This window comes from Malurus melanocephalus, unplaced genomic scaffold, assembly GCF_030028575.1.
Source record: "Malurus melanocephalus ecotype Western Australia unplaced genomic scaffold, MMel_1.1 scaffold_504, whole genome shotgun sequence".
NCBI classification, from domain to species: domain Eukaryota; kingdom Metazoa; phylum Chordata; class Aves; order Passeriformes; family Maluridae; genus Malurus; species Malurus melanocephalus.
Window position 1 is genome coordinate 190454 of NW_026623736.1, and position 25647 is coordinate 216100.

General features: G+C 43.9%; 1 protein-coding gene across 2 annotated transcripts in view; it reads right to left on the bottom strand.

The window, feature by feature from the left end:
* TOM1L2 (target of myb1 like 2 membrane trafficking protein) overlaps positions 1-24484 on the bottom strand; it is a 54791-nt gene extending 30307 nt beyond the window's left edge. For both annotated transcript variants that reach the window (XM_057381320.1, XM_057381319.1), the window contains exons 1-4: positions 24395-24484; positions 6883-6967; positions 5866-5944; positions 4127-4276 (exon numbers count right to left, since the gene is read on the bottom strand). In XM_057381320.1, the coding sequence (XP_057237303.1) occupies positions 4127-4276; positions 5866-5944; positions 6883-6967; positions 24395-24446 (366 nt within the window). In that variant the 5' untranslated portion in view covers positions 24447-24484. The remainder of the gene's footprint in view (positions 1-4126; positions 4277-5865; positions 5945-6882; positions 6968-24394) is intronic.
* Positions 24485-25647: the final 1163 nt, after the last annotated feature.

Genomic DNA, 25647 nt, shown 5'->3' on the forward strand with positions numbered 1-25647 from the left:
TCCAGCCCCACCCTGACCTCAGATTCCGACTGTAAAAGCTTTCAGGGATTTCAGCTTCAAAGGGAAGCTGGAATCATCAGACCTGGTCTAAAAGGTCCTGCAAATTTTAAGACAGTCACCTTTTTTATTCAGATATAAAACAGAGAGGAACCCAGTGCAGAGCAGCTGTAAGTAGCCCCGACATCATCAAAATCTGTGAACATACATGAAAGCCTCTTCCCATCTCCTCTCCTCAGCAGTGATTGATGCTGATCTTTTCTGGCATATTGTACAGCAAATGACCCACCAGAAAGGGTCTGTGTGAAAGATTCAACAGATCAAACCAAAATTCACAAAGCTGTACAATAATCTCRAGTAATCTCCATTCACTTTGTGAAACATCCTATGAAACATTCCAAGGAAAAACACAGCCGTCAAGCTGTCTTCAATGTTTTATTTGCACCAAACTTAAATTTAAAAGAAGGTATTTTCTGAGGTTCTTGTCTTGTGAAAGAGACAGTCCCCTGAGCAGCAGAACTAACGACGCCTGGGTTCTGACAGAGCATATCCAACACTCAGACAGCCCAGCGTGGCACAAAGAACGAGTTTAAAAGAATTTCCCACAGCCAGAACACTCATAAYATCTCTCCTGCATGAATTCTCTGGTGTCTAAAAAGACTTCAATTCACATTTGAGCTTTTCCTTCAGTGGGAGTACTAAGTGCTCCTCTTGGCTAGCCAGCCTCCTGCACTCACAAAGCTGCTGTAAGCACAGTATGCCGAAAGCCTCAACCCCCTTTCACTGGTGCTGGAAATCAGCCAAATATTAAAAATTTAGAGGAAGGAAAAACTGAAATATTATGACTCAATTTTAAAATGAAGCATTCCACAAACCCCTACATGTGTGGAGCAGAGTATCACTGGATCCAGAACTAYGGCAAGATGCGTGTGTGGGCTCTGAACTTAATTCATTTAGTCATCATTTTACACTAGTTCTTTGACTATTTTTACTTTAAAAGCTCTTTGAACCATTTTTTATATTTGAGAGGACAGAAATCAAAGATAGCAAAGCAAGATAAGAAATATTAATATTAACTTGCATTCCTATTCTATTCARTTCTAAGAAAGAGCATTTCCTACCATCCATGCCCAGGAGACAATCCATTATCAGGTGCAARCAGACAATCCTGGGTTTGCTTCTCAGCTTTGTTAAGAGTAAATTAACTGCATCAACTGTTCTGATGCAATGCAAGTCCAAACAGCCCTGCTTGAGCCAGAGAAAACAGCTCCAACAGCACACAGCCATTGTTTCCTTGGAATTGACCTTGCAAAGCATCCCCAGTTCTGATGGAGATTTTGACTGCACAAGTAACTCCACCTTTGCCATTTCACTGCCTTTTCAATTTACATCAGAAGGCATCTGAATGGTGCTTCTACATAATGGTGTTCCCCACTTCAACTCTATTTGCAAGCAAAAGTGAAAAGCGTTAGGCGAGGGATGTTCTATTTAATAATMATCACTCAAAAGAAACTTAGAGGCAAAAATACACTGCATTGCTGTCCCCAGTTTTTAATGAGACTTGCTTGTCCAAGAGGCTTCCTTGTACTAATCCAACTTTCATTGGTTTCCTATGGATTTGGCAAAATGATCTCATTTCATCTGCACTCCACCTTTTTAAAACATTCTCTCTTCTGCAATTCTCTTCCTTGGAGATAGGTGATAGTTCCATTTGTATTCTTCTTCACCTGAGCTGGGAGCATTGTCTACATTAGTGCATCTCAGAGGTCACAAGCAGGACAGGCAGCATTGTCCTAAGTGCTGTCTACACACATTGTAAGACAATCCCTGTCCTAGACAGCTTACAACCCAACAAGGCAACTGCAATATCRGCTCTGCTTTATGGATAAGGAGCTACACTGGAGCTTAGGAGACCTGCTCATTGTCCAAACACGTCAGACAGAGGAGAGACTGAATTCACAGCTTCTAACACTTTGGGCCAGACTATCAAATATAGATATTTGAGGATAAATCCCACTTGGATCCTCAGTGTGCCCAAACAGGTCCTAAATCGGGGACCATCCCAGTGTTTGGGCACTGGGTGATAGCTGAGCTCTTACCAGGGGCACAGCAACAAGGAATATTTCCAAGGCCTTCTAGCAAGGTGAGGAAAGAAAGATAAGCTCTATGTAACATATGCTAATTCATGTACACTGGSAAACAGGTTGAGAAAGTGAGACACAAGATGCTCAACATCTCAAAAMAAGTCAAGTCTCTAGATAAGACATTGGATGGCAGCTTTATCTACTCTTGTTATGGAAAAGCCCATGAATACCACAGCTGTGGGGCTGAAGACATGTGCTGTTTGTACAGCTCTCTTCCATGCTTCCAAATGTGGGTTATTAATCCTCTCATTTCTGTTCTTATTCATTCCCATATCAAATTGCAAGAGGGATACAGAAAGGGATAAACACTGTGTAGGTGGGGTAGAGCTGAGATCAGCCCCATGGGACAGGGTTAASTCTAACCCCAGGGAGCTCTACAGAGCACAGCCTGAGCTGAGAGAAGCTGTCACCACGTACGGGGTATTTTGGGGGTGTGTGTCCATAGGGCACCTGGGATGAGTGACTGCARTCACTCTTCCAAACTTGTCAGGCAATCTGGGAAACAAAGTCCCCTACCACCTCCAGCTAAAGAGACACTAACAGAACCCACCCACAGGCAACCTTCATAATTTTCAGGCTTTTTATATCAAAAGGCATTTAGTACCCAGAGTGAGGCTTTTAGCTCTACTGCACTARGTCTCCTCAGACAAAGCTCTGTTTAATACACTGAGGCAGTGACTGTGGCWTTCTGATGATGTTACAAACACTTCCATCTTAGCTGCATTCACTACCAGGAATCTGTTTAAACCCAGGACCCAGCAAAACCAACATTCTCTAAAACCATATGGAAACACATGGTTTCTCCTTGTGGGACAGTATTTAACCTCATCTCCTGGGCACCCCATATATCCACTCTCCCACCAAAGAAGGCAGAAACATGAGGGCTCAGTCAGATGCACAAGAATTGATCTTAATAATTAAACAATTAATTTTGTTCTATTTTTTTTAAAGCTTTAAAATCAGATACCAGAAATAAAGGGACCCCACAGACCCCAACACAATGCCCAATAATTCCACCACCCCACCTATTTCCTGTTTGAAAACCACTTATTTACATTGTCATGCTCTAAGAATGCCCTATCYTTGTATCCAAACAACAAATAAAGCAGCAGAAACCCAAGTGCATGCTTCGCCATAAAAATCAGAARTATATCTGGCAAATGATGCTGCGCATTTGTAAATACCTCCCCACAAGGAACACTGCAGCAGGTTTATATCATTTTAAATACGCAGTGTCTTTTAGTCTCTGGTGTACGCAGTAGCCTGTGGAAGCTTAGTGATAAAGCTTCCTATAATTGTCAGATTTCCTCCAGGCAGGCACCAATGTTTCCTCATGTGTGGCTAATGGTTTGTGGAATTAACACGGCTGTTTATTRTTGTGCTGCACAGAAGGAGAAGTGGCAGACAGGCCCATGTCTGAACTTCCCACTGCAGGCAAGGATCTGACAGCGTGCTTTCACTGCACAATAACCAGAGAAAAGACACCAAAACCATTTTAATTTCTATATGGTCATTTACTTTTCTATAACCATCTTTGAAAGGAATGCAGAATGCTTTCTAATGGAGGGAAACAGCTCCATTTTCCAGTCAGGGAAGCAGACACAGAAAGGCAAGTGTTCTGCAGCTGATACCAAAAGCACAWGCCTCTGAAATGTCCTGGCCTCAGCTGACAAGCCCATCAGCGAGGCAAGTCTCCAGCTTTGTGAATGTTAAATTACAAAAGCATCCATTTACTTTTTATTAAATCCTCCTGTTTTAGAGTAAAGTGGTACCTCTAACTAGAATCCAGACAGTTCTCCCTGGATAAAATATCTCTGTGTGTGCATGTCTGCTTTTTCCCAYCAATCTGGATATATTGTTTGAGTTTATATATAAAAAACTCGCCACATTTTTAACGATGACAGCATGTTTAGCGATGCGTAGCATTGAAGCAGACAGTCCTTATTTCAGGCAGCAACATATGGAAGCAGAGACAAGCTGTGTACCTGAATCAGTGCTAGGACTTTATCCTGTACAATGGTGGGGGGGTTGTTCTTGGGCGAGATGATTTTCACCAGAACACCATCGATGAAGTCACGGTTCGCCACCAAGACGTGAAAGCGATGGCCACAGTTCTTCACACAGGTCTCCAACACCTACACACACAAAAAAACCCAGTGTTCATCACTGGAGCAAAGCTTGATCACACACAGCATCTGATTTTTAAATTTATTTTAAAGCTTTTGATGGGAGGGTGAGAAGATGGAGGGAAAACTACACTTATACTCTTATTTCTCTTCTTCCCCAGTTTTGCCAAAAAACTTCTTTACACAGAAACTCAGCTGTACCTCACCCACTGTTAACATATTGGGCATTTTTGTGATCCACCATTCCTGTTTTCAAGGCAAAGAAATAGAAAGTTTCTTCATCATCAGAGCAGAACTTTCCAGCCTGTGCAGCTGAACAGACAAGTATGTAGCAGCACATCAGGAGCAGGTAAGACAGAGGACATCCTGTCACAGTGAGATATTATCGTGCTGTGTCACTCCACCATTTTCTGTGTGCCTGGAACACAGCTGGACCCAGTTGCTCCGAGCTATAAGCCATGTTTTAGAGTTGGGAATTCAGGTGAATGATCTTCACTCATTCAAAACACTCCCCTGTGAATGCTCTGACAGGTTATACTTTGACACATTTTCCCCCTGCAACCTAGCTGGAGGCACCTTCCACTTGCCATTCAACTGCCATGGAAGAACAGCTGTTGATTTCTCTCTGAAGAACATGATTAGCATGGAGATAAATCCAAYGCGTCACTTCTCCTTACAGCCATGCCTAATAACCACTGTGACTCTGTACCGAGGAGTCTGTAATTACTCTCCTCCTTCAGCTACTTTCATCAGCCATGATGACACGGGCTCATTCCTGATGGATTTCGCTCTTTCCTGCACAATGGATAATCTCATGGTTTGGACTTTGGTAATCTGTCAAAATGACAATCCACGATAGGAAATGGCAAGAAGACAGAAAGTACGGTTAYGCCTCGTCAGGGAGATGCAACAAGAGCTCTGTGAAAGACTCATACAGATCACCTCCCCACAGGAGGATAACTCGGTCTAGTTACTGCTAAAGCCAGCCCAGCACCCCACTCAGGAGTGCTGCACTACCCAGGAAACCTCCARCTAAAGCCATCAGCAGGAAAGGTCACTGCTAAATTATCCCACACCTTAGCAGGGCTGGCTAAAAGCACAGAATATAATTTACACTTTATTGAGTGAAATTAGATCAGCATAAATTAATGTGTTGTCTCCTACTGAGATTCATTCACAAGGGAAATTGTGCATCAGCTAYTTATGAAGCTGAAAATATGGCAAGTTCATCATCCTCACTCGCAGATATGCCCACAGCTGTTGTCTTGGAGTGGAGGAATGGTTGGACACAGGGAAATGAGAGTAGAAAGGAAAACCTCAACGACTATCAGGCCCATTTGAGCTACTTTAACTTTCCTCAGTCAGTACTTGGGATGAATAAGAGCCATGAAAAGAAGCAGAAATCAATTGAGTCAGAAAACTGCTACGCAAAGCTTCCAGCAGCTCTCCCCAAGGAAGTGAGGAGGCAATTGGAGAGAAGAAAAGAGCAGAGCARTGGCTGTTAAAGGAAATAGTGTGTACATTCAAGAGAGTGCCAGGAAGAGGAAAATGACAAAAGGGTTCTGCCCTTTGAGGCATTCCAGCCTGCCCCCACTCACCGTCAGCGCCAGCATGACCTCTCTGTAATTTTTGTTTCCATTCAGCCTCTTCTTCAGCGCTCGAATGGCATCCTTGGGCCTGAAGGAGAAACACACCATTTTAACAGACAGCTCAGACAGGCTTTTCATATCCCATAAACTGTGGGAAAATGAATCCTTTACCATTTCCAGCTGGACATAAGCATGTGGGTTAACTTCAGATTATTTGCCTACAACCAAACCAGGGCCATGGAGAATTATGTGAAGAGACACAGTATCACAGAAGCCAATATTGGAGGAATGCCTCAAGTCTCCAAAAAAACAGGCTGTTGATTAGGCAGGAAAGACTGATAGTCACTCTAAAAAACCCAGGGAATAAGAGCAGTGATCAGTTSTCCTGCAGACTGCAAGCAGCAAAGCTTTTTGGTGCTGAAGGAGGTATGTCAGAAAGCTGTCTATACAAACAGCTGAAATTAAAGGCATTGCAAAGAGATACACCTGCTGAAAAACAAGGGTGGTAYCCTCATCAAGAGTTTTTCATGCCAGCCCTCCCAAGCAGAGATTGACCACAGGAAGTATCATGGAATCATTTGGGTTGGAAAAGCCCTCTTAGATCATTGAGTTCATTAACTCAGCACTAAGCCCAACACTATAGTGTGYCCCAAAATGCCACATCYRTATGTTTTTTGAATGCTTTCAGGGAYRRYTGKTCCAYCACTTCCCTGGGCAACCTGACMCAATGCCTGACCACCCTTTCAGTGAATAATTTTCTCCCAATATGCAATYTAAATAAGTTGCTCTYGTGGCACAACTTGAGGCCATTTCCTCTTGTCCTSAMTCCTACAGGTACTGCATCACACAGTATTTTCTGAGAGCAGGAGAGATCTAAGGAGCAGAAAAATGAAGCAATTKATCTGCAAACTGCATTCAAACTGTGAGCATCTGCCCCCAGCCTYGCTGCACCTCCTCACATGCTGAGTACAACTGGAGGAAGAATGTGTTCAGGGACCTTTCCAAGTCTGCTGAAATAGCACATACCCTTCTTCTGTCTCGTTGATAATGTCACAGATCTCCATGTTAAGTGTCCAGTCTTCACTCTGCAAAGAGCCATCTGTGGCCTTTTCTGTAAAGTAAAGAAAAATAAATCTTTTCACATCTTCCTGATTAGGTCTATACCTCAATTCATCTTCAGTTGCTCCGAGGTGAAACCATCCAGTAAAAGACAGAAAAAAAATTTCCCTGCTGACAGTAAACAATGTCAATCCTTCCATCCTGGTTTTAGGGATCAGCATAGAGGTTTCCAGACAGAATCAATTATCCCTCCAGCTCACTAGCTTCAGCCCACATAGATGGGCTGCTCTTCAAAGACTCCTGAATTCCTGGGAGAGTAGGAAAATGTCAGCTAATTCCAATTTAAACTCTTCAGATGCTGCATTGCCGGCAAGTTATGAGCTAAGAAAATATCCCCCCAAACCAACATGACCTCCTCCCCCTTTTAGCAGATAATACCTCCCCAGGAATTCAGGGAGGAAAAATAGCAACCTGGAGATAGAATTCAAGGAATTTCAGCATGARAAAAACAACCATGATGGGGAAACATTTAGCACATAATAGTTCAGGTCATKATATCATATCTGACCCATGCTATGTCCCTCTCCATGCTGGGGCTCCGTACACACCTCCCAAGCTCTGCCTTCCTCCCAGCTCCCGAATTTTCCCTCMCTGTTTGTGTGGCAGGTTAAGTCACTCTGGCATCATTTAATTCCCAGGGAAGGATGACCTATAGCACTGTGACAGTGGCAGATGCCAACTGCTGGCAGTTTAATTTATAGATGTCTGCAAGAGTAGCATAACCATAACTTGTAGTAATCAGTTGACAAGAACTATTTCCTCCTTGGGATTTCCTCCTAAATCAATATAGCTCTGTCTAGCAGTGCCTGGAACATCCCTGGAATTTTTCACACTCCTCACTTGCAGCACTCACATCCTATCTGCTACCCACAGTCAGGAATGATGTCAAATTGAACGGAAARCCTGTCACCAGAGAGACCTAAAAAGGGAACCTTCAAGCCAAGTATGACCTTCTCTAAATTAGTCAGGGTTTTTCYACAAATCCATGGCATCCAGTGGTGGAAGGCAAACAGGATGGATTTTAAAACATTTCAAAGCAGAAACAAAACCACAAGCACCATCTTCTCCAACTTTCCTTCTGTCTTTACATCTGACCCCAATCTGTCCCCCAGAACAAGGCAGATTTTGTTTGGAAAGACCAGGCTCCAAGGATTTCACACATCTCTTTGTGTTTACCAACACTKTTTTTTTCTATTAATATTTCCATCACTGTGACTGAGGATACAGATGCCCACAGGCCATAATTATCGGACATTATTTGGAGAAAGACTCTGCCTCAATAATTCAAATTTCAGTGACTTGTCTAAACCAAAATCGTGGTTAAAGCAGCTCCACCAAGGACAGCCATTACAGAAGTTTGAGACAAACCAGACAGCTATGCAAAACCCCAGCAGAGAGAGCAGAACAGAAGGGAGAGGACACCATGGAAAAGGAGATTATGGAACAGGAAAACATTTGTTGCAGACCTCAGCAGCACTGTACAGAGGTTAGCACTGGAATGCTCATCTGTGGTCCCCAACAACCTTGGTCRTATTCCCTATCTGAGATACTCTAGGGAAAACAAAACCCTCTTTTTCCCAAAAAGCTTGGTTACTACCTTTTTATTTTTGCATTTCTGCACACACAGCTGAGATTGTGTGGGTTTAAGACATAACAGTTGTCTTCTTGAGAATTAGTTCTTTTCCCCTTGGGTAATTTTTAATTCAAATAAGAGTCAGAAGCTAAATTTAGTCTCTTCTTCAGCAACAGAGAGCACACGAGTACTTGTCATCTGGAGTTGTGTGTCCTTTGTAGGGTGTGTGACCCAGATTTGCTGCTGCATTGCTCTCTCAGCTGTACAAAGGAGTTCACTGGCTGCAGACAAGGTTTGGGTGGGATTTGTTTGAAGAGCAGTATTGCACTGCAACGAACTGAAAGCCTGCAGAGCTCTTCTAGAACCAAAACACAGGAGGTTGTAGTTCTGGATTTCTAGTGAAACAGCTCTGCCTGCACTCAGCTGGAAGAGAATCACTATCCAACACAGCCAAAACACAGTAAATTAAAAATATTCAATARCCTGTCCAGTGTTTCATGGACATTTTGGAAGGCTCCTCCTCAAATAGCACCTAGATACAATTGACAAGCTTAAACAGATTTGGGAAATTATCACAGAACAGCAAAGGAATGGCATGTAAATCATGCAAATCCCCTTTGAAAGAGTAATCAGTTCCTCAACCTCTTTCACACTCTTAAAAGGCATCAAAATGGCACCAGTTTGTTCAGACAAGGACTCTGGAATAAGACCAAAGGATTCCAGGGTGCAATAAGAAATGTCAAGGAGGAAGGTGATGAGGAGGAGTTCCTCCTGAACTGAAGAGTTCATCGTACAGTTTAATATCATCACAGAAGGGCTGGCAGCTCCCAGCCTGGTACCAAAGACTCCTTGCACAGCTCTGACTCCAGAGCAGCTCCGAGCACTGGGATAATGCGGGGTTTGTGTCTCACACAGAGACACGATGCCACCAGTGAGATTATCAGAAAGTCTCTCTCTGAAACAAGATGCTATCAGTTCCCACCACGTGTCCCAAATTAAAGCAGAAATGTTCTGGTGGGAAGAAAGACAATCTGGCACCCCGCGCCTGACACGCAGCAGACCTTGGGCACTGCATATGCACACACAGCATCAGCTTATCTGTAGTCTGTGAGGAAAAGGAGAAAAAATCGTGCTATTTTTTCATTTACACCTCCCCTCTGAGATCTGACTCTCATGGCTGCATTTCCACGCTCTGCCAAATGGCAATATCAGCACTTCCCTGCTCGCACTGAAATCGTGTATCATTTACAGCACTCAGWGGGTTCAGCAGTGTAAAGTTCCCAGTATAAACAGACTCAGTGCACACAACCCCAGCCAAGCCTCTTCCCAAATAACCTGCTCTGACCCGAGATGTCACCACAAGGAAATCAGGTCAGAAATTCCCACACAATCACCACACAGCAAACAGGTTGTACAGGGCAGGACAGGAATTATCTTCTAAATGAAGGAAGAAAACACAAGAACTTCTATCACCCAACCTGAAACCAGGTCAAAAGGGACCTCACAGAGAAACACCAGCACTGGTTGTGGTCAAGAAGCTCCTCCCAGCCCTGTTCAATCCATGCCACTGCTCCATGTGCATGTTTGTACAGCTGAGGCTGGAATTCTGACGGCTGGAAGCACCGAGGACAGCTATTCCAGCTGAATGATGACAGGACTGGATAAAAATCTCCCCTGAAAGTCCATCTATAAGTACCAATAAGTCTTTATAGTGCTGCAGAATGGTCTTAGGAGAAAAGGCAAAAGGGAAAGTTAAATGTGGCACCTGCTAGAAATAACATTAAATGAAAACAGCACAACTGCTGTTTTCTGTTTGAATATCAGAATCTCATGAAYGAACAGATCTTTGTGTTCAGAGAGCTCATGGTTTTCTCTCTTGGGTCTTCTCCAGATGTTGCTTCAGAGACTCTCAATTCATACATTTGGGACAGATTACACACACAAAATCACCTTCTATTTATGCAAGAAACATAGATACCAGTGCATCATGTTACAGTGATCCAAACCCAAGAAAGTTCCAAGTCCAAACTTCTCCCCTTCCCTCCAAAAACCCCCTGCTATTTGGTGTTCAAACAGCATAAAACATCTTGRGTTTTACGGTTGCTTTTCTTTTTTCTTTTTTGCTTGGAAGTTCAGAAGATTGCACATCTTAGATCTTTGTCTTGTCTCTTAACAGTCCACCTGCCTACCAGCTGTGCTCCACCACTGAAATTAGTGAATCAAAAAGTCAGATATGTTATATTTCACTCTGCATAACAGGGATCAGAAGGAGCCACAGTATCAGCAGGTCTGTGCTTCCATCTTTCTGGTCCCCCTCCCTTCAGTGCAGTGTTGCTCTCTCAGAAGCGAGGGGCATCAGCTGAGGGCAAAAGCAAAACGCTTTTATAGATTGGGCTTTCAAGGAAAAAAGCAAGAGTTTTGCAAGACACTGCAAACCAGACAAGATTTCTCAAATGAATGAGACCATGACATATCTGAGCTGCAGCCTATGGAACTGTTTTACACTTTAAAGCATCATTACATTTTGTGACTGCAGTTGTCTCCCTTGGATTCAATAACTCATCAATGATCCGCAGAGCACCATCAATAAGATACGGGGAAAGACCATACAGAGGCCATGGAAACATATTTCAGCTGTCCAAGCAAAATGAAGATAAGACCAAAGACCCTCAGCACTCACAAAGCTGCTGAATTCAAGGYATCTCACTTGGGAGACAGAGACACACTCAAATAACACACTTGAATACTCCTGGACCCAACAGTCTATTCTTGTTTCTCTATATTTGCTTTTAGAAAGACAGTCACGGCCACTTAGACATTATGGTAACCAACAGGAGGATTGTTCCTTTTTATCAAAACGCTCCTATTAAAATATAAATGTGACTCATTCAAAATTCAAGATCAAAACTCAACTCTGGAGTGACTTACTCATAAAACCCTGCCAGCTTCTTTGTTAGAGCGCRCAGCTCCAAGAGCATTTTTCAATTAGCCACCTCACTGCTCCAAGTCCTTTTTCTACATTCCTTATTTCACACTGCTCTGAAAATGCTGAGCTTCACACTTCCAAGGAAAAAGCCAGTCAGCTAGAACAAACGGGCTCAATCTGAATGGCAAAGCACTACAGAAAACRTGATTTGGGTTGGACTGCTGCAGAACTGGCCATCCACTTGTCATGACCAGTGTGATTTTTCACTTGGTTTTTAGTTATGCTCACTTTGAAACTCTTTGGGATCAAGTCATTTATCCCCCATTCATTGTTTTGCCAAAGTTTCTGGTGCTGAATAAATGAATAGTGGGTAAAGGCTGCAGAATCTACGTTAAAATAAAATAACGAGACACTGTGGTCATGCACATGTGCAATCCTAAGAAGTATTTTAGTTCGAGTGCTGTTGGAAGGCACAGCAGTAAACTGGGAACTGTCATTTTCTCCAATTAACTGTCAGGTTTTCTTCTTTTTGAAGGTGCCACCCAAATGCCAAACTTCCTCCAACCTGCTTTCCAGATCACACGTACCTGCAATCAGGAATACATAGTACGTAATTACTGTGCCTTTTTAAGGACCTCATGGTAGTCACAGTCATACTACAACATTCTTGTGATTTAGATATGCTGCAGAAAAAACATCATCCACCATCTCCCACAAATCCAGCCTCTCAGGAGCAGGAAAATCCAGGTGATTAATTGAGCATAGCTGCACTGAAGTTTCAGAAGCAGTGCAAGGTGAATGGATTAATACATATTAAACAAATATTAAAAGCTGTACAACAAAGACTTTTCTTTCATACTCAGATTAGAGCTTCACTTGAACAAAAAGAAAACCAAAACAGGAAGCCTTATAATAATATCAGACCAARGAAAGGAGCATATCAGCATGACTTGCTTAGTTTATCACATCTCAAAGGTCACCATACATTTGCAGGGTGTAAAAACAGCCGGACCTTCCCATCTGCTATTGTATGGCACAAAAAAGGCCTGGCAGGAGAACYTGGTCCAGGCAGCTTCTGTACTCAGATGTCTTTCATCTCAGACATAAATGGTGGCTTAGTCACAGTCCTTAAAAGCATTTGGAAACTGGATCCCAAGCAGAACGGTGTTTCTATACAATAACGACTTTTGTTATGAATCTTCTCCCTGAAGTTCCCCCATCAGCAGAAATTGTTGCTGCTGACAGCAAGCTCCACTGAATGACATGTGTACGTAAGTTGCTCTCTTCCAAAACAGACGGCAGAGAGAGACTACTGCTTCTTTAAAACACAGTGAAATCCATCTGACTTCTCCATTCTACACAGCTTTAGAAACAAAGCACAGAAAAACACCTTCCTCCCATGCCCTGACACTCATTAAAGCTCACATGTTGACCCATGTACTGTAAATAGCCGTCCTTCAGAGCGAGGTCATACACAAGCAGCTCCCAGCTCATCAAGCCATTTGCATGATTCAGAGGCACTTTTCCCCAAAATTCAGCCTGCACTGCACGTTTCCTCATCTCTTTTAGCAGTGACCTTGGCTACATTCCCACTTYGCTGCCAACCCACGATATTCAGATGATGGTGCTACTTTACGATTGACAGAGATCTGCTCACGTCAGGAATCGATACGCCAAAGCCTTCAATCAGAAATGTCAGAGCWGTTTTAAAATCTACGCCCTGTATTAATGGATTTTAATGGATTTGAATGGAGATGTTTGATTTACTGTAGGGGAGCAACAAATCAATGATCCTTTATGACATGTCACATCTCGTGACAGTGTCCCCTCRTCCCGTTGTGTTGGGGGAGATGATGACTTGCCCTTCACAGACATCTGTGATCTATTAGGCAACACTTCCAGTAGTTTAATATCATCCCATTCTGAGTGTCCATCCTTCTTCTCTGGATGAGAGGCATGAAAGCATAAATTAAAACCTCCTGGGTGATGAAATGGTCTCCTTCAGATTTGCCTTTTCTAAATTTAACTGCGACTGCTGCGACGTGTCTGTATAATTCCGTGTGGGAGAATTTATCAGCACGGTGTTGTTTAAACAGGTCAATGCATCAGGATGGTTACCCAAATCTCCTCCTTTGAAAACTGTCCAGCAGCCAATGTTTTATAACAAAATACAYTGACATTTAGTTATTTTCATAGCCAGAACTTATGTTGTAGCTCACCACTCACCAAAGAGTTTTCATCCTGTTTTAGTTTGTCCACGGAATTGGATGACTGGAGGGGCTACCTCATTCCTTAACTTACGCTACCAGTTGCTTAACTGGGAATCTCAGGTACTACAGCACTGACATACTGAATGAGTAACATCTATTGATCAACACAAGAGATACCAGATTTCTTGGCAGTTGAGTCTTTAGCTCTCCTCCACCAAGAAACCCCCCAAAAAAAGAAGATGAAAAAAAATCATTTTCCAAATATCCATTAGTAGCTGAGAACTTCTCATGCAGACAATCTCAATAATCCAAAAGCAACAATTGCATTAATTTTTCCTAATGCTGAAAAAAAAAACCCCAACTGCTAAAAAAAGAGCAGACTCCATTAATTTTATCAGCCTTAACTTAATCTGAGAGAAAGGGGCAGCTGAAAGCAGGCAGAGAGGTGTCCCAATACCATATCCCAGCAGCAAAACATGTTGTAACCACCATCAAGAGCAAGCAGGTGATCTGTGACTATCTGCCCCATTCAGGACTTCCAACAGCATCCAGTAATTACAGGTGAGCCCAAAAAAAATGACTTTATGAAAAGTTATGGATGATCAGTGTGTCAGTGAGCTATATTTGAAATCTATCAGCTCTTGATGGCCAATTTTGTACTACATGAGTAAAGCAAGTTCTAATAACTCACTTGGGACTTCACTCCAGTACTTACAAGCTACGTGCTTTTCATATTCATAAAACAAAACTAATTGCCTTTCATGGATGAAATGTTCTAAGAATTTTTAATCCACGTCAGCTGCAAACTCTMAAAATCCATCCCCGTATATTTCAGACTCCCCCTCCCACCTGCTCACTTGTAACATGTTTGCTGCAAACAAACTGTGAGCAGAGAGAATCATCACGCTCCTACATTAGTATTATTTGTATTATTTTTTACAGGTTACTCCTAAAATCAGTTAYCCACATTTTCACATGCTTAAAATAAACTGAAAACACTACTTAGTGAGGGGAAAAATAGGCAAAATCTCCCATTCCTACAAGGAGGCAGTTACAAGAACAAGTTTACTCCTTTGCTGTAGCGTGCTACACTAGATTTTTAAGCGAGTGTTCACACGTGATAATTAAAATGTGTTACAAATGAAATAAAACAACTCTTGTAGTAACTATTCTAAGCGCATATTCCCACCCCCAGCTCTCCCACAAGCACCAAGGTGAGAGCTGTGTCCTCTGGAAAACCACAATTATTCTACCACGTGTAGAGTGAACTAGACAGAGGAGTCTGCASCTTTTGAGGGTTGATGGCTCGTGTTTTCTAGTGTGAAAGCTACAGTTTGCTTTTCAATTTTTCAGCCTTCCCTTGCACCGCTCTACAGGGCGACAGCTGGCCTGGGCAASAGGCAGCAAGCTCCAACCCTATCCCAATTCTCCAATATCTCCACGGCCTGAGGATCAGAGTTTGGAATGCACTAAGTGTTCTCACCATGAGAAGAAGAGAGAGCCGTCTCCTCTTCCACTAGGTGACAGGAATTACTTTTGCCAGTGCTGTGGTCACTGCAGGCAGGGCTCCTCTSCCAGCTGCCCATTCCAAGAAGCCAGGCTTGCGATGCCTGCAGAAGCTTAGCGGATAAACACTTCCAAACAATCTCCTCAGGAAACCCGAGTGCAAATCAGGCAACAGCAATAACAAGATCCATGTGTGCAATCCCATCTTGGGGGCTGCGAAATGTGGATTTCTTGGTCTCTAATAACCCTACTAAAAATTCTGTTCCATTTTTACAGCCTGTTTCTCATGTGCCACTGCTGTAGATAAGCCTGAAAAAGACTGATAAATGGAAAATGTAAATACCAGAAGTTTAGGTCAAGTATGCAAATGCCTATTTCTGAGACTGTCATTTTAATTTTCCCTTAAGTCCCCATTCACCAACTTGTGTTATCTAGGCACATGACTTTGTAAATTCTTCAGGTCAGGAGCTGTCCCAATCCATTTCACTYTCTGCTGAAATTGCCTGCATTACATCACACCATTAGTGTGGCAAAATTAATAAAAATGTAAATGTATCTGGGAACTGCAGTGTAATTTTGGAAAATAACTCTACTGGTTTAACTATCTTGGACAGTTAAATTCCAGCTATAACCCGGATTTTGAGCAAGGCTCACTAATGGTTTGGCTTATTTGGCAAACACGTGCAGCAGGAAAGCAAACCCCAGCAATGAAATAGGTGCAGAGTATGGAGGGCAGGGTAACATTCCCAGTGTGAATACATGGAATCTTCAGGAATYTGCAGAGAACCAGCTCCTGCTTGGGAAAGCCATGAGGCACAGCAGCCTCCTCTGTTCACTATGACCAGCCACAGGACAGAGCATCAGCAGCTCCAGCCGAGGTCAGCCTCTCCTGGGTACTCCCTCCTGTTTCTGGGTGAATCACCACTTTCTCCACTTCCTTTGGGTTGAATGTTCATGTACACTGTGCACGTCCTTCCTCTGAGCCCAGCAGCAGCTCCCTAAGCAACCAACAACTGCGTAATGCTGCCTTTAATGAAAGGGAGCCTTGAGAGGTGCAAAGCCTGAGTGAAGCTGCACCGTTCCAGCTCCCTCCTGGTAATCACTGACAGCCAGGAGATGATTCTGCAAACCAGCATCCAAATTGAGCTTTGCTTAAGGAATGGTACAYGTGAAATACCTCATTACCCACAGCAAGACTCCAGGCCAATACCCATTAAGSAACCTGGTAGGAAAAGGGGGTTTTCTACTCACTGGCTATGCCAAGTCGCTGGCATGGATGGGGATTTAAAAGGCAATTTTAATTATAGTAGGTAAAACCCACAGATGATCAAGCTGCAGTGTCAGAAAACCATCAGAACTGAACACTGACCCATTTGGGTTGTTTGCTGAACTTTAATCACTTTCCAAGTCTGACAGCTGCTCAAACTTAATTGCTCATTACACTTGTAAATAAAAACTGATCTCACTCTCTGATTAGCCAACCATCTTATAGTTGCCATAACAACTTCTTGTCTAATAAGTGATTTCAGATTTACCATTATTTGTACTAGCAGAAAATTTCACAAAGGTCTGAGTTCGCTCTTTTCAGCAAAATACCCTTCTAATTAAACCCACYGAAAATCAGTAGAGAAAGGGCAGCTCAAAGATAATGAAAAAAACAAGCTATTTACTACAACAGCTTAAATGTGAGCTCAGGGTAACTCAAACCCAAATACACGCTGCATCCAGCCCAACCTCTACATCCTACTATCAATCATCTTATTATCATACCTATATCCCATAACAACTGCTCAGAAAAATACCAGACAGCGTTCAGGAAATAACTTGGGTCACAGTGTGGAGATGGATTTCAGGACTCACTCCAGAAAAAAATATTCCAACAAAATTTATGTATTTTCTCTCCTAATCCTTAAATTAGGAACCAATTAACTGCTGAAATACTTAACACCCTGTTAACTGATCAGAGAGCTTTTTGGTGAAAACTGAGGAGTTAAGATCTTCAATAACTTCTGTAAAAGAGGGGAAAGTATTGAGGCCAACAGAAGCCCATTGCTTCAAATACAATCTAGGAGGTTTTGAAGGAAAAATGACACCATAGTATCATCTCTGGATCACTTTGGTCAAAATCTTATTTCAGGCAGGACTTTTTACTAATTAAAGTCTTTCAGAGGTCTGMAAAAAATTATCTGTTTTTCAGTAAGTATTTGGTCACCAAAGCTTAAATAAAATGCCTCTATTAAATATACAGATGTATTCATTAGTCTCAAAAGGCAAAACTATGCAATACCTCTCACCTGTAGGCCCAGAATATTGTAAAAACTTCCCAAAATTTGCTGGCAAAGCTGCTGAAGCTTGCAATTTATTTAACATGCTCAAGTTATCTTTTTCTGTTTATAGGCAAGGAAAGACATCCCTTTCCTTTCAAAAGGAAAATACATGCAGAAAGTTATAATTGAGACAAAATAAAAGTTTAAAAAAAGAGTCAGGAAATACCAGATTTTTAAAAGCGATTTTCTGCATGTACTAAGCTAGGCAAAAAAAAACCCAGGATTTTTTTGTTATTTGGGTAAAATACTAAACCAGTCATACTTCTTGCAGTAAATATATCCCCTGAAAACAAAGAAGATGCAACAGTTCAAGTCAACAATATCCTCAACATTCCTGACCACATTTGGGACGCAACAAAATCTTTCCTGCCCGAAGAAGAAGAAACCAGTGCTCTGCAGAATTCTTGGGATTCAAGCACAGTTTACAACAGCAATCTGTGCCTTCACTTTGTGTATGTTTTCTTTGATCTGAATTTGAACAAAGAATTTCTTCCCTAACTAATTTAACCCAGAAGGTTTCCGAGGACCAGCTGGGGAACAGGCTGCCTTACTCTCAAGCAATAAACAGGCTACAAGCTAACCAACTTATTCAACAGGTTTCTTTTGAATACCTCCTCATTTTTGAGTCTCCTGATGCTTTCTGAGACTACCCTGAGCTGCCAAATGGTGTGAACCAAGAGATACAGGAGCATGGGTAAATAGTCTATACACAGCCATGCCAGGAATTGCTCAAACACAGACAGGGCATGGATTTTTTTTCATCCTTAATCTTTGATTTTGRAATGAGATACTACATTGTGAAGCCCCAGCCCCAAGTACCAGACAGCACCTTCCCAGGGAAGGATCATCTCACCAAAACTTCTGCAAGAGCTGCTGCTGTCCCTCCACTGACCATTATCACCGAGGATACCACAAAWGCCTTCACCACCTTCAAAAATTGTTAATTAAAAACTCAACATAGTTTATGAAATCATAGGAAAGTCTGTCTGCCTTAAAACTGTTCCTCACCATGGAAAACACAGAGTACCTTTTTTGGGAAAATTGTTTTGGATTAAATATTAAATCAGTTGGAAGARTTTGTGGGGATTTTCTGTGGTTTTTATGCAAGCATATTTTAAACATGCAGTTTAAAAAATCTGCTGAGTCCACGAACARAGCAGTAACAAACTGGGAACAAGCTGTCCTCACTCTCACTTATAGATGGCTATTAGAAGCATATGGAATATACATTTAAACATGCCATGCTGAAAGAGATAAAACAGCATTACCCAAAAATACATGTTATAATACCTTCACGAACTACAATCTGCTTTTGTGCCTATAAAATAAATCCAGTCTTAGTAACCCAGTATTAAATGGTATTAAACTAATTACCCAGCTTCGCACGTGTACGTAGTTTCTCCAAGTTGCCAGATTCATGACTCAGTATTTATTTGCTCCTTTAAAAGCAAAGATATCCATTTTCATATTTCATGGAGATTTTCCTTACAACAAATCCATTGTCATGAAGTGAAAGCAGATCCAAATAATCTTATAAAACTAAAAGCACTTTATCAAGCTCTTTTTGCATGACAAGCACAATTCTGAATGAACAGTGGAGGGGCTGGATTTCTAGCAACTGGTCAGCTACATGAATACCTAGAAAAGTACTTCAACTCTGAGAAGAGAACTTCTTATGCCCTTTTCTCTGCAGGCAAAGACAGAAATCATCATTTTGATACAGCAAGAAAAGTTACTGCCACCTTGTACAGAGAAAAGCTTCTCTTAGAACAGGGTACAATGCTTCCATAGTTATGGGTAAATGCAAAGAACTTTTTATTTTATTAYAAGGCAATGAACGAAGAGAGAGAGGATTCAGAGCCCAACAGCAGACTGCAAAAATGGTATTTTACTGGGAACACATCCTAAGATTATGGTGTGCACTTTAAACACTGATTTCTAGCATTGGGGAAAGGCTTGTCTTTAAAAACAGATGCTTCACTTACAGCACAGCAAAGCAGTAAGTTTACTCTGAAGGGAACTTAGGGAAATTGTGGACAAGAAAGCCTGGATTAATGTCTCCCGCAGGACTAGCAAGGGCTGCTGGCTCTAATGCATTTCTCTGTTGCTGCATGTAGCCATCAACTCATTTATTTAGGAACCGTTCTTATTCTAAGACTCATAAAAATCTTAGCGATACAAGAAACCTGAAGAAAGAGCTCAAGTGCTTCTTATGGAAAGGAAAATAAAAAGGTGTTTTAAACTCCCTTAGCTGAAGCATTTTCCCATTAAAAAGGGGGGGAAAAAAGGGGGGGGAACAAAACAGCAGCTCTGAAAACAGACTGTATCCACCATATATATYATCAATTTAACAGCCCTGAATGGAAACTGCAAGTGCTTTGATAAAAATCAATTGAAMAGCCGTCTGCCTCACTGTTGCTTCAATAAAGTGCCTCTGTATCTTTTGCTGAAACCTTGTTTTTGTAGCCTCCTTAAACAATACTCTGTATCGRATCACCACACTGTTCCTCCTCCAAAAACAGACTCCAAGGCAAGCCCCCAGACTGACACGGTGCATTGAAACTTCCCTTCAGCAACAAGGACCAGGGGGTAAACCAGCAGCACATGATCCCCCCTCGCAGCCACACACAGCTTCATTTCTACTGTATGGTTAAAAATTAACTTTCAAGTCCCAGTGCACTTGAGTGAGCTCAGGTGCTCAACCTTTCTCCCAGAGGTCTTTGACCCCGGGTCAAGCAGATTTGGGGCTGCAGTGAGAAGAGCTGAGTTCAGCAGCACATACACAGCACTGACCAGAGCCTGACCAAAAATGACCTTGATGCCCCTGTCCACCACCCCRTGAGGAGCCCATTTCACACCTCACTGCCCCGGCTCAGCCCTCTGCACCTGCAGAAGTGGGGCAGGAGCAAGGCTTGCTTTGGATTCAGCACTTTCCTGATGCCTTTTCAAAGTCTCCAGAGTAAAGCAAACAAAAAACTAAACCAGGCTTTCCTGTGTCCTCACGTGCAAGCCATATGGCCACTATCAAATAAGCAGAATGGCCAAAAAAGAGTCACCAGCACTCCATATTCTTGTAATTCAATCAGCTTTAATCATCGAAGATGCTTTCGCTAACCTGCAGCAAGGGTATTTGTTCTAATAACCTTGAATAGAGTGGTGACACTTTAAAGATGGCTCCACTGAACAAAGAAAGATAAAAACGCAATTTATGGCAGGATGGTGAATCTCAAGGCAAATTCCCACTACTGTAAATTGCAGCTTTTTCTCCAGGCTAATCCCTCTCCATACAGCCAGCACTCTGTCATCGCTACACATCTTTACTGCTTTACTACAAATGCTTTACTACACATCTTCCTGCTCTCCTGCTCTTCTCTGGTCAGGATATTCTTCAAAATAGTATCTACAGTAGTGATTGAAAAAAAAAAAAAAAACAGCTCAGTCGTAAGAACTGGGCCAGCACCCAATGCCACAAAGGATCTTGTCAACCTCTATGTACTTGGCAGCCGACGAAACCCATGGCACCCAATTCCACCCTCCAGACTCTTACCAGCCTTCACAATGACCTTCTGAAAAATACCTCACAAAACCTTTGGGAGGTATTGGATTCTGCTACAAAATCCTGGGTGAGGTTTTTGGTTTATATGTAAAATGATGCTGTAAGCTCCCCATGGCAACCTACAGGTAAAAAGCAATGTGGAATCAAAGTGGTTTTTTTAAGTTTAGGAAACTCTTAGGCACAGCTGCCTGCCTTCCACACAAAAATCACCCACTCTTCTCAGGGGAGGACCTTGCTGGAGACACAAGGACAGTTGAGTGTCCACAGGYCAATCAAAGTATTATAGCAAAATTAGGTGAGGTTTGTAATTAGCCACCATGGTGATGSCTTATATTGTTTCTGCTATGCCACCACTGGGAATTAAATAGAGTGTACCATACATGCCAGTCCAAAAATCAGGTAGGTTTCAGCCATGAGGAACCTGGCTGCCATTTCAACTGGCACTTTAGATGCAGGAGACTCTATCCATCTCCATTACAAATCCTCTGAGCTCATCCTGGCATTACTTTCCCACATTAAGCAAAAGAGTTAACATAAAAAGCCTGCCTAGCTTCAGACATTATCCAGATAAAGAGAAGAAAAGAGAAAATCCCTTGTATTACCTCTCTCAGCTCTCCCCAAACCTTTTCTGACATCTTTGTTCTTTCAGACCTGGCATTTATCTGCAGATATTGTGGAACCCTAATTAAATCTTCACATGAACCTCTGCTACTTCCTGGCAGAGAACACATATTCTTGGTGTGCCGATGGACCTACAGGATTTTCTGCACTTCTCCCTTATGGTGAGTGTTAGGCCTTGCTTGAAAACATCACAACTGTGTACAACACAATATGTTTAAACAGAAATACAAAATTATTCCATTTCTTTCAAAGAATGAAGAGAAACATAAGTGAAAATTATATTCCACAAGCTCATTGGGAAAACAAACTGTGGAAGCACTGGGCAAATAGCAGCGTCTGAGAACAAGGCATGCTTTTGTTTTACTGCTGTCTCAGAAAGGGATAACTGGCAGYGATAGGAGAAGCAGAAAAATTTGTCTTCCAAAATAAAAATCTGCAGTTATCTCTTCCCCCTGGGAATAAAAAAACCATTCTGAAAGTGCAGCTGAATTTTGCATTAAGGGAAGCTGCACACCTAACCTTATCTGATGGAAGCAGCTCAGTGTTCAAAGCCTCAAAGTTGGCAGCGACCACTCGTTCAGCGAGCAAAGGGATGGGAGAGCTGTGAAAACCTTTGCACTCCACAGTTAAAGAGGCAGAAGGCTAAAAAAGCAGATTTCACTGCTCCTCCCTCCCTGCCCCCCAACAATTCTTCAGCTCCTTCAAACCACCAACCGATGCTAAAAGAAGCTGCCAATAAAGAGAGGAGGAATTGCTGCCTTYCCTTCCCAGGCTGACGGCAGAGGCCTGGCCCAGCAGCAGCTGTCCTGGCAGGGGTGCTCTGATGGCCAAACACAACAAAGCCAATTCACTCTAAAATCCCCTTCCACTTGAGCTGTTCTCGTTATTCTCCTCCGATTCTCAGCACTTCTCTCCCTCAGCAGAAGAAATAAACACCCCAGATGGCTGAGAATAAACAGCAAGTTATACATATGCTCCATATAGCCTGACAAAGAGAGTCCAGCCATGCTCAAAGCACAGCATGAGACTCACCCATGCAAAGGTCTTTTACCTCGATCAGGGGATGACCCTGCATGTGGGGAGGAGGAAAGGACTATAAAAGAGGTTTGAGGCCATGAGCAGATACTCTGCAAAATTTTCTCCACCATWATTTTTGAATACTTCCATCATTCCATAAATTCATGTAGTATAGCCATAGGCTCAACTATGCATAGCTATAYGKTWTAGAATCACAGAATGGGTTGGGTTATAAGGGACCTTAAAGATCATCTCATTCCAGCCCATGTCMTGGGCAGGCACACCTTCCACTATCCCAGGTTACTCCAAGTTCCAACCTGGCCTGGAACTCCCAGGGGTGGGGCAGSCACAGCTTCTCTGGGCACCCTGTGCCAGGGCCTCCCCACCCTCACAGGGAAGAATTTCTTCCCAATATCCCATYTAACCCTGCCCTCTGTCAGWTTGACGCCGTTCCCCCTTGTCCTGTCACTCCAGATCCTTGTAAATAGTCTCTCTCATCTTTCCTGCAGGTTCCCTTCAGGCACTGGAAGGCCACAATTAGGTCAYCCMAAGGCCTTCTCTGCTCCAGGCTGAACAATCCCARTTCTCCCAGCCTTTCCTTGYGGGAGACATGCTCGACTGAGCATCACCTTGGCTTTGGGACTGCCCGCCCTCCTGCACTGCAGGAACCTGAGCCAGCCTGTTCCTTCCCACCGCAATGTCAGAGATCTTAAATTTCTTCAGGGCCCAAGAGAGGAAAGCAGGAGGCATTGAGAGCCCACTCAGCTGAGGTGAAAACTCAGAGCTACCAAACTCTGCACAAGTGATGCCCAGTCTTTCTCTGTCTCTTCCCCAGCCAGGGCAACGCAGACCAAAACAAGAGCAGCCATGAAATGTGGAAGGGAGTGAGGGAGTAGCCACAGCAGCCCAGGGAGGCCTTGACTGACCAGTGAAAGCTCGCTCAGAATAACCTTCTAATGGCACCAAAGCTTTACCAAAACCACAATTCAGGCTCCAGGCCGAAAACCGAGCATGYATTTGTGTCTCTAAACCACATCACYYCCYTGCTCACTCCGAGGCACAGGGATGTTTCAGTACTTTGGGAAAAGATGGATCAGGGACAGGGTGGTCTGGAACAAGGGATTCAACTTGGGGGACGCAAAAGCTTTCCTTTATCCATCTCGACATGAGGTCACTCTCTTCTCATGGACAACCACCTGCCCAAAGCCCCCTCTCCCCTGGCCCTCACCTGCCCACTGCACCCTYCACAACCTCACCTAACCCCAGGGCCCCTCACTGAGGCCTCCAGCACACCTGAAACTCAAAAGCCTTCCAGCACCTCCAAGCCTCCACCACCCCTGGAATCTCTGCTCCCCAGAGACTCTCACACACCTCCAGAGCCCCCCGACAGCCCCCAGAGCTGCCCCACCACCTCCAGATCCTCCATCAACCCCCAGTGATCCCCACAACCACCAAACATCTCCACTAAGACAATGAGCCCCTTACCGAGCCCCAATTTCCCCCACGAGCCCTCTCAGACTCTCCATCCAATGCTCCCACACCCCCTCGCAGACCCTCAGACCCCCCAGAGCCCCTCACCGACCCCCAGAATCCATCGCTGCCTCCAGCCCCCCCCGCTGGCCGGAGCCCCCTCTATCTCCCCGAGCTCCCCCGGACCCCTCCGCGCTCCCCAGGCCGCCGTACCGAGGCTCTGCCCCACCGGGGTGCTGAACGGGTTCCCCAGCAGAAACTCCATCTTGGGATGACAACAAACAGCGGCCCGGCGCCCACCCCTCCCGCACCGCGCCCTGACCGACAGCCGCACGCACCAATCACAGCGCGTTCTGACAGSCGTGTCCCGCCTCCCTGCRTYCGATTGGACAGCTGCTGGACGCGCCGCACGACCATTGGYTAAAGMGGGTGTCCATCACTGTCAAGAGAGGAGTTGGTCCCCGCGGTAGTCCCGGTCCTTTCCCCGCCCTCCCTTTGATGGACAGCGGGGRCACAGAGACTGCCRTTCCCCATTGGGCAAGGGTCGAAGCGATCTGTAACATCATTGGGCAAAGGSAACGTCAATCATGCGAGCCCTYYTCCGCCCCGAGGGCACGGTCCCGGCGATGATTGGCTGACACGGATTTCTCGAGCTTTGATTGGTAGACAGCATTCCCACCCACCCCCCGCCCATTGGGCACTGTGTGGGTCACGTGACCGGCCTTAGCAACGCTCCCAGGCTTCCTTAGCGACGGGCGCTGAGGGTGGGAACGGTGAACCGGGAACCGGGAACGGTGAACAGGGAACCGGGAACCGGGAACCGGGAACGGTGAACAGGGAACGGAGCCGACCCAGAGCCCCGCGGACCCGCGGGTGAGACGCCTGAGGGGCCGGGATCTGGGCCTTGGTGGGTCTTGGGAGCGGGAGGCGGCGGCCCCTTCSCACCCACCGGGCAGGGCTGGTTAGAACCGGCATTAACTGAAGAGACGCTGGACAAGTGCTCATCACTGGAAATGTTCAAGGCCCGGTTGGACGAGGCAGGGTGCAACCTGGGATAGTGGAAGGTGTCCCTGCCCATGGCATGGGTGGAAYAAGATGTGCTTTAAGGKCCCTCCCAASCCAAACCRGTCTGTGATTGTACAAGGAAAARGGAAAGRAACTTCTCCAGGGCCTCCTGYTCCTCGGTCTSTACTGAGCACAAACACAGAGAGGATTGGTTTCTTAATGAAATGACACGATGAGAACAGAACTCTCTAAACTYTGACATTTATCATTCCTGTCTTATGCAAAAATAAATCAGAACTTACTCTGTAATTATAAACATCTTACACAAGCAAAAGATTGATGATTCAAATCCTTCACACTGCTTCACTAACCCTGCACAGTTCCAGAAAGACAAATACTCTCATCGCCTCCAGGACAACATCAGGGATATTTAAATTTCCATTAAGAATTTCTTTACCAAA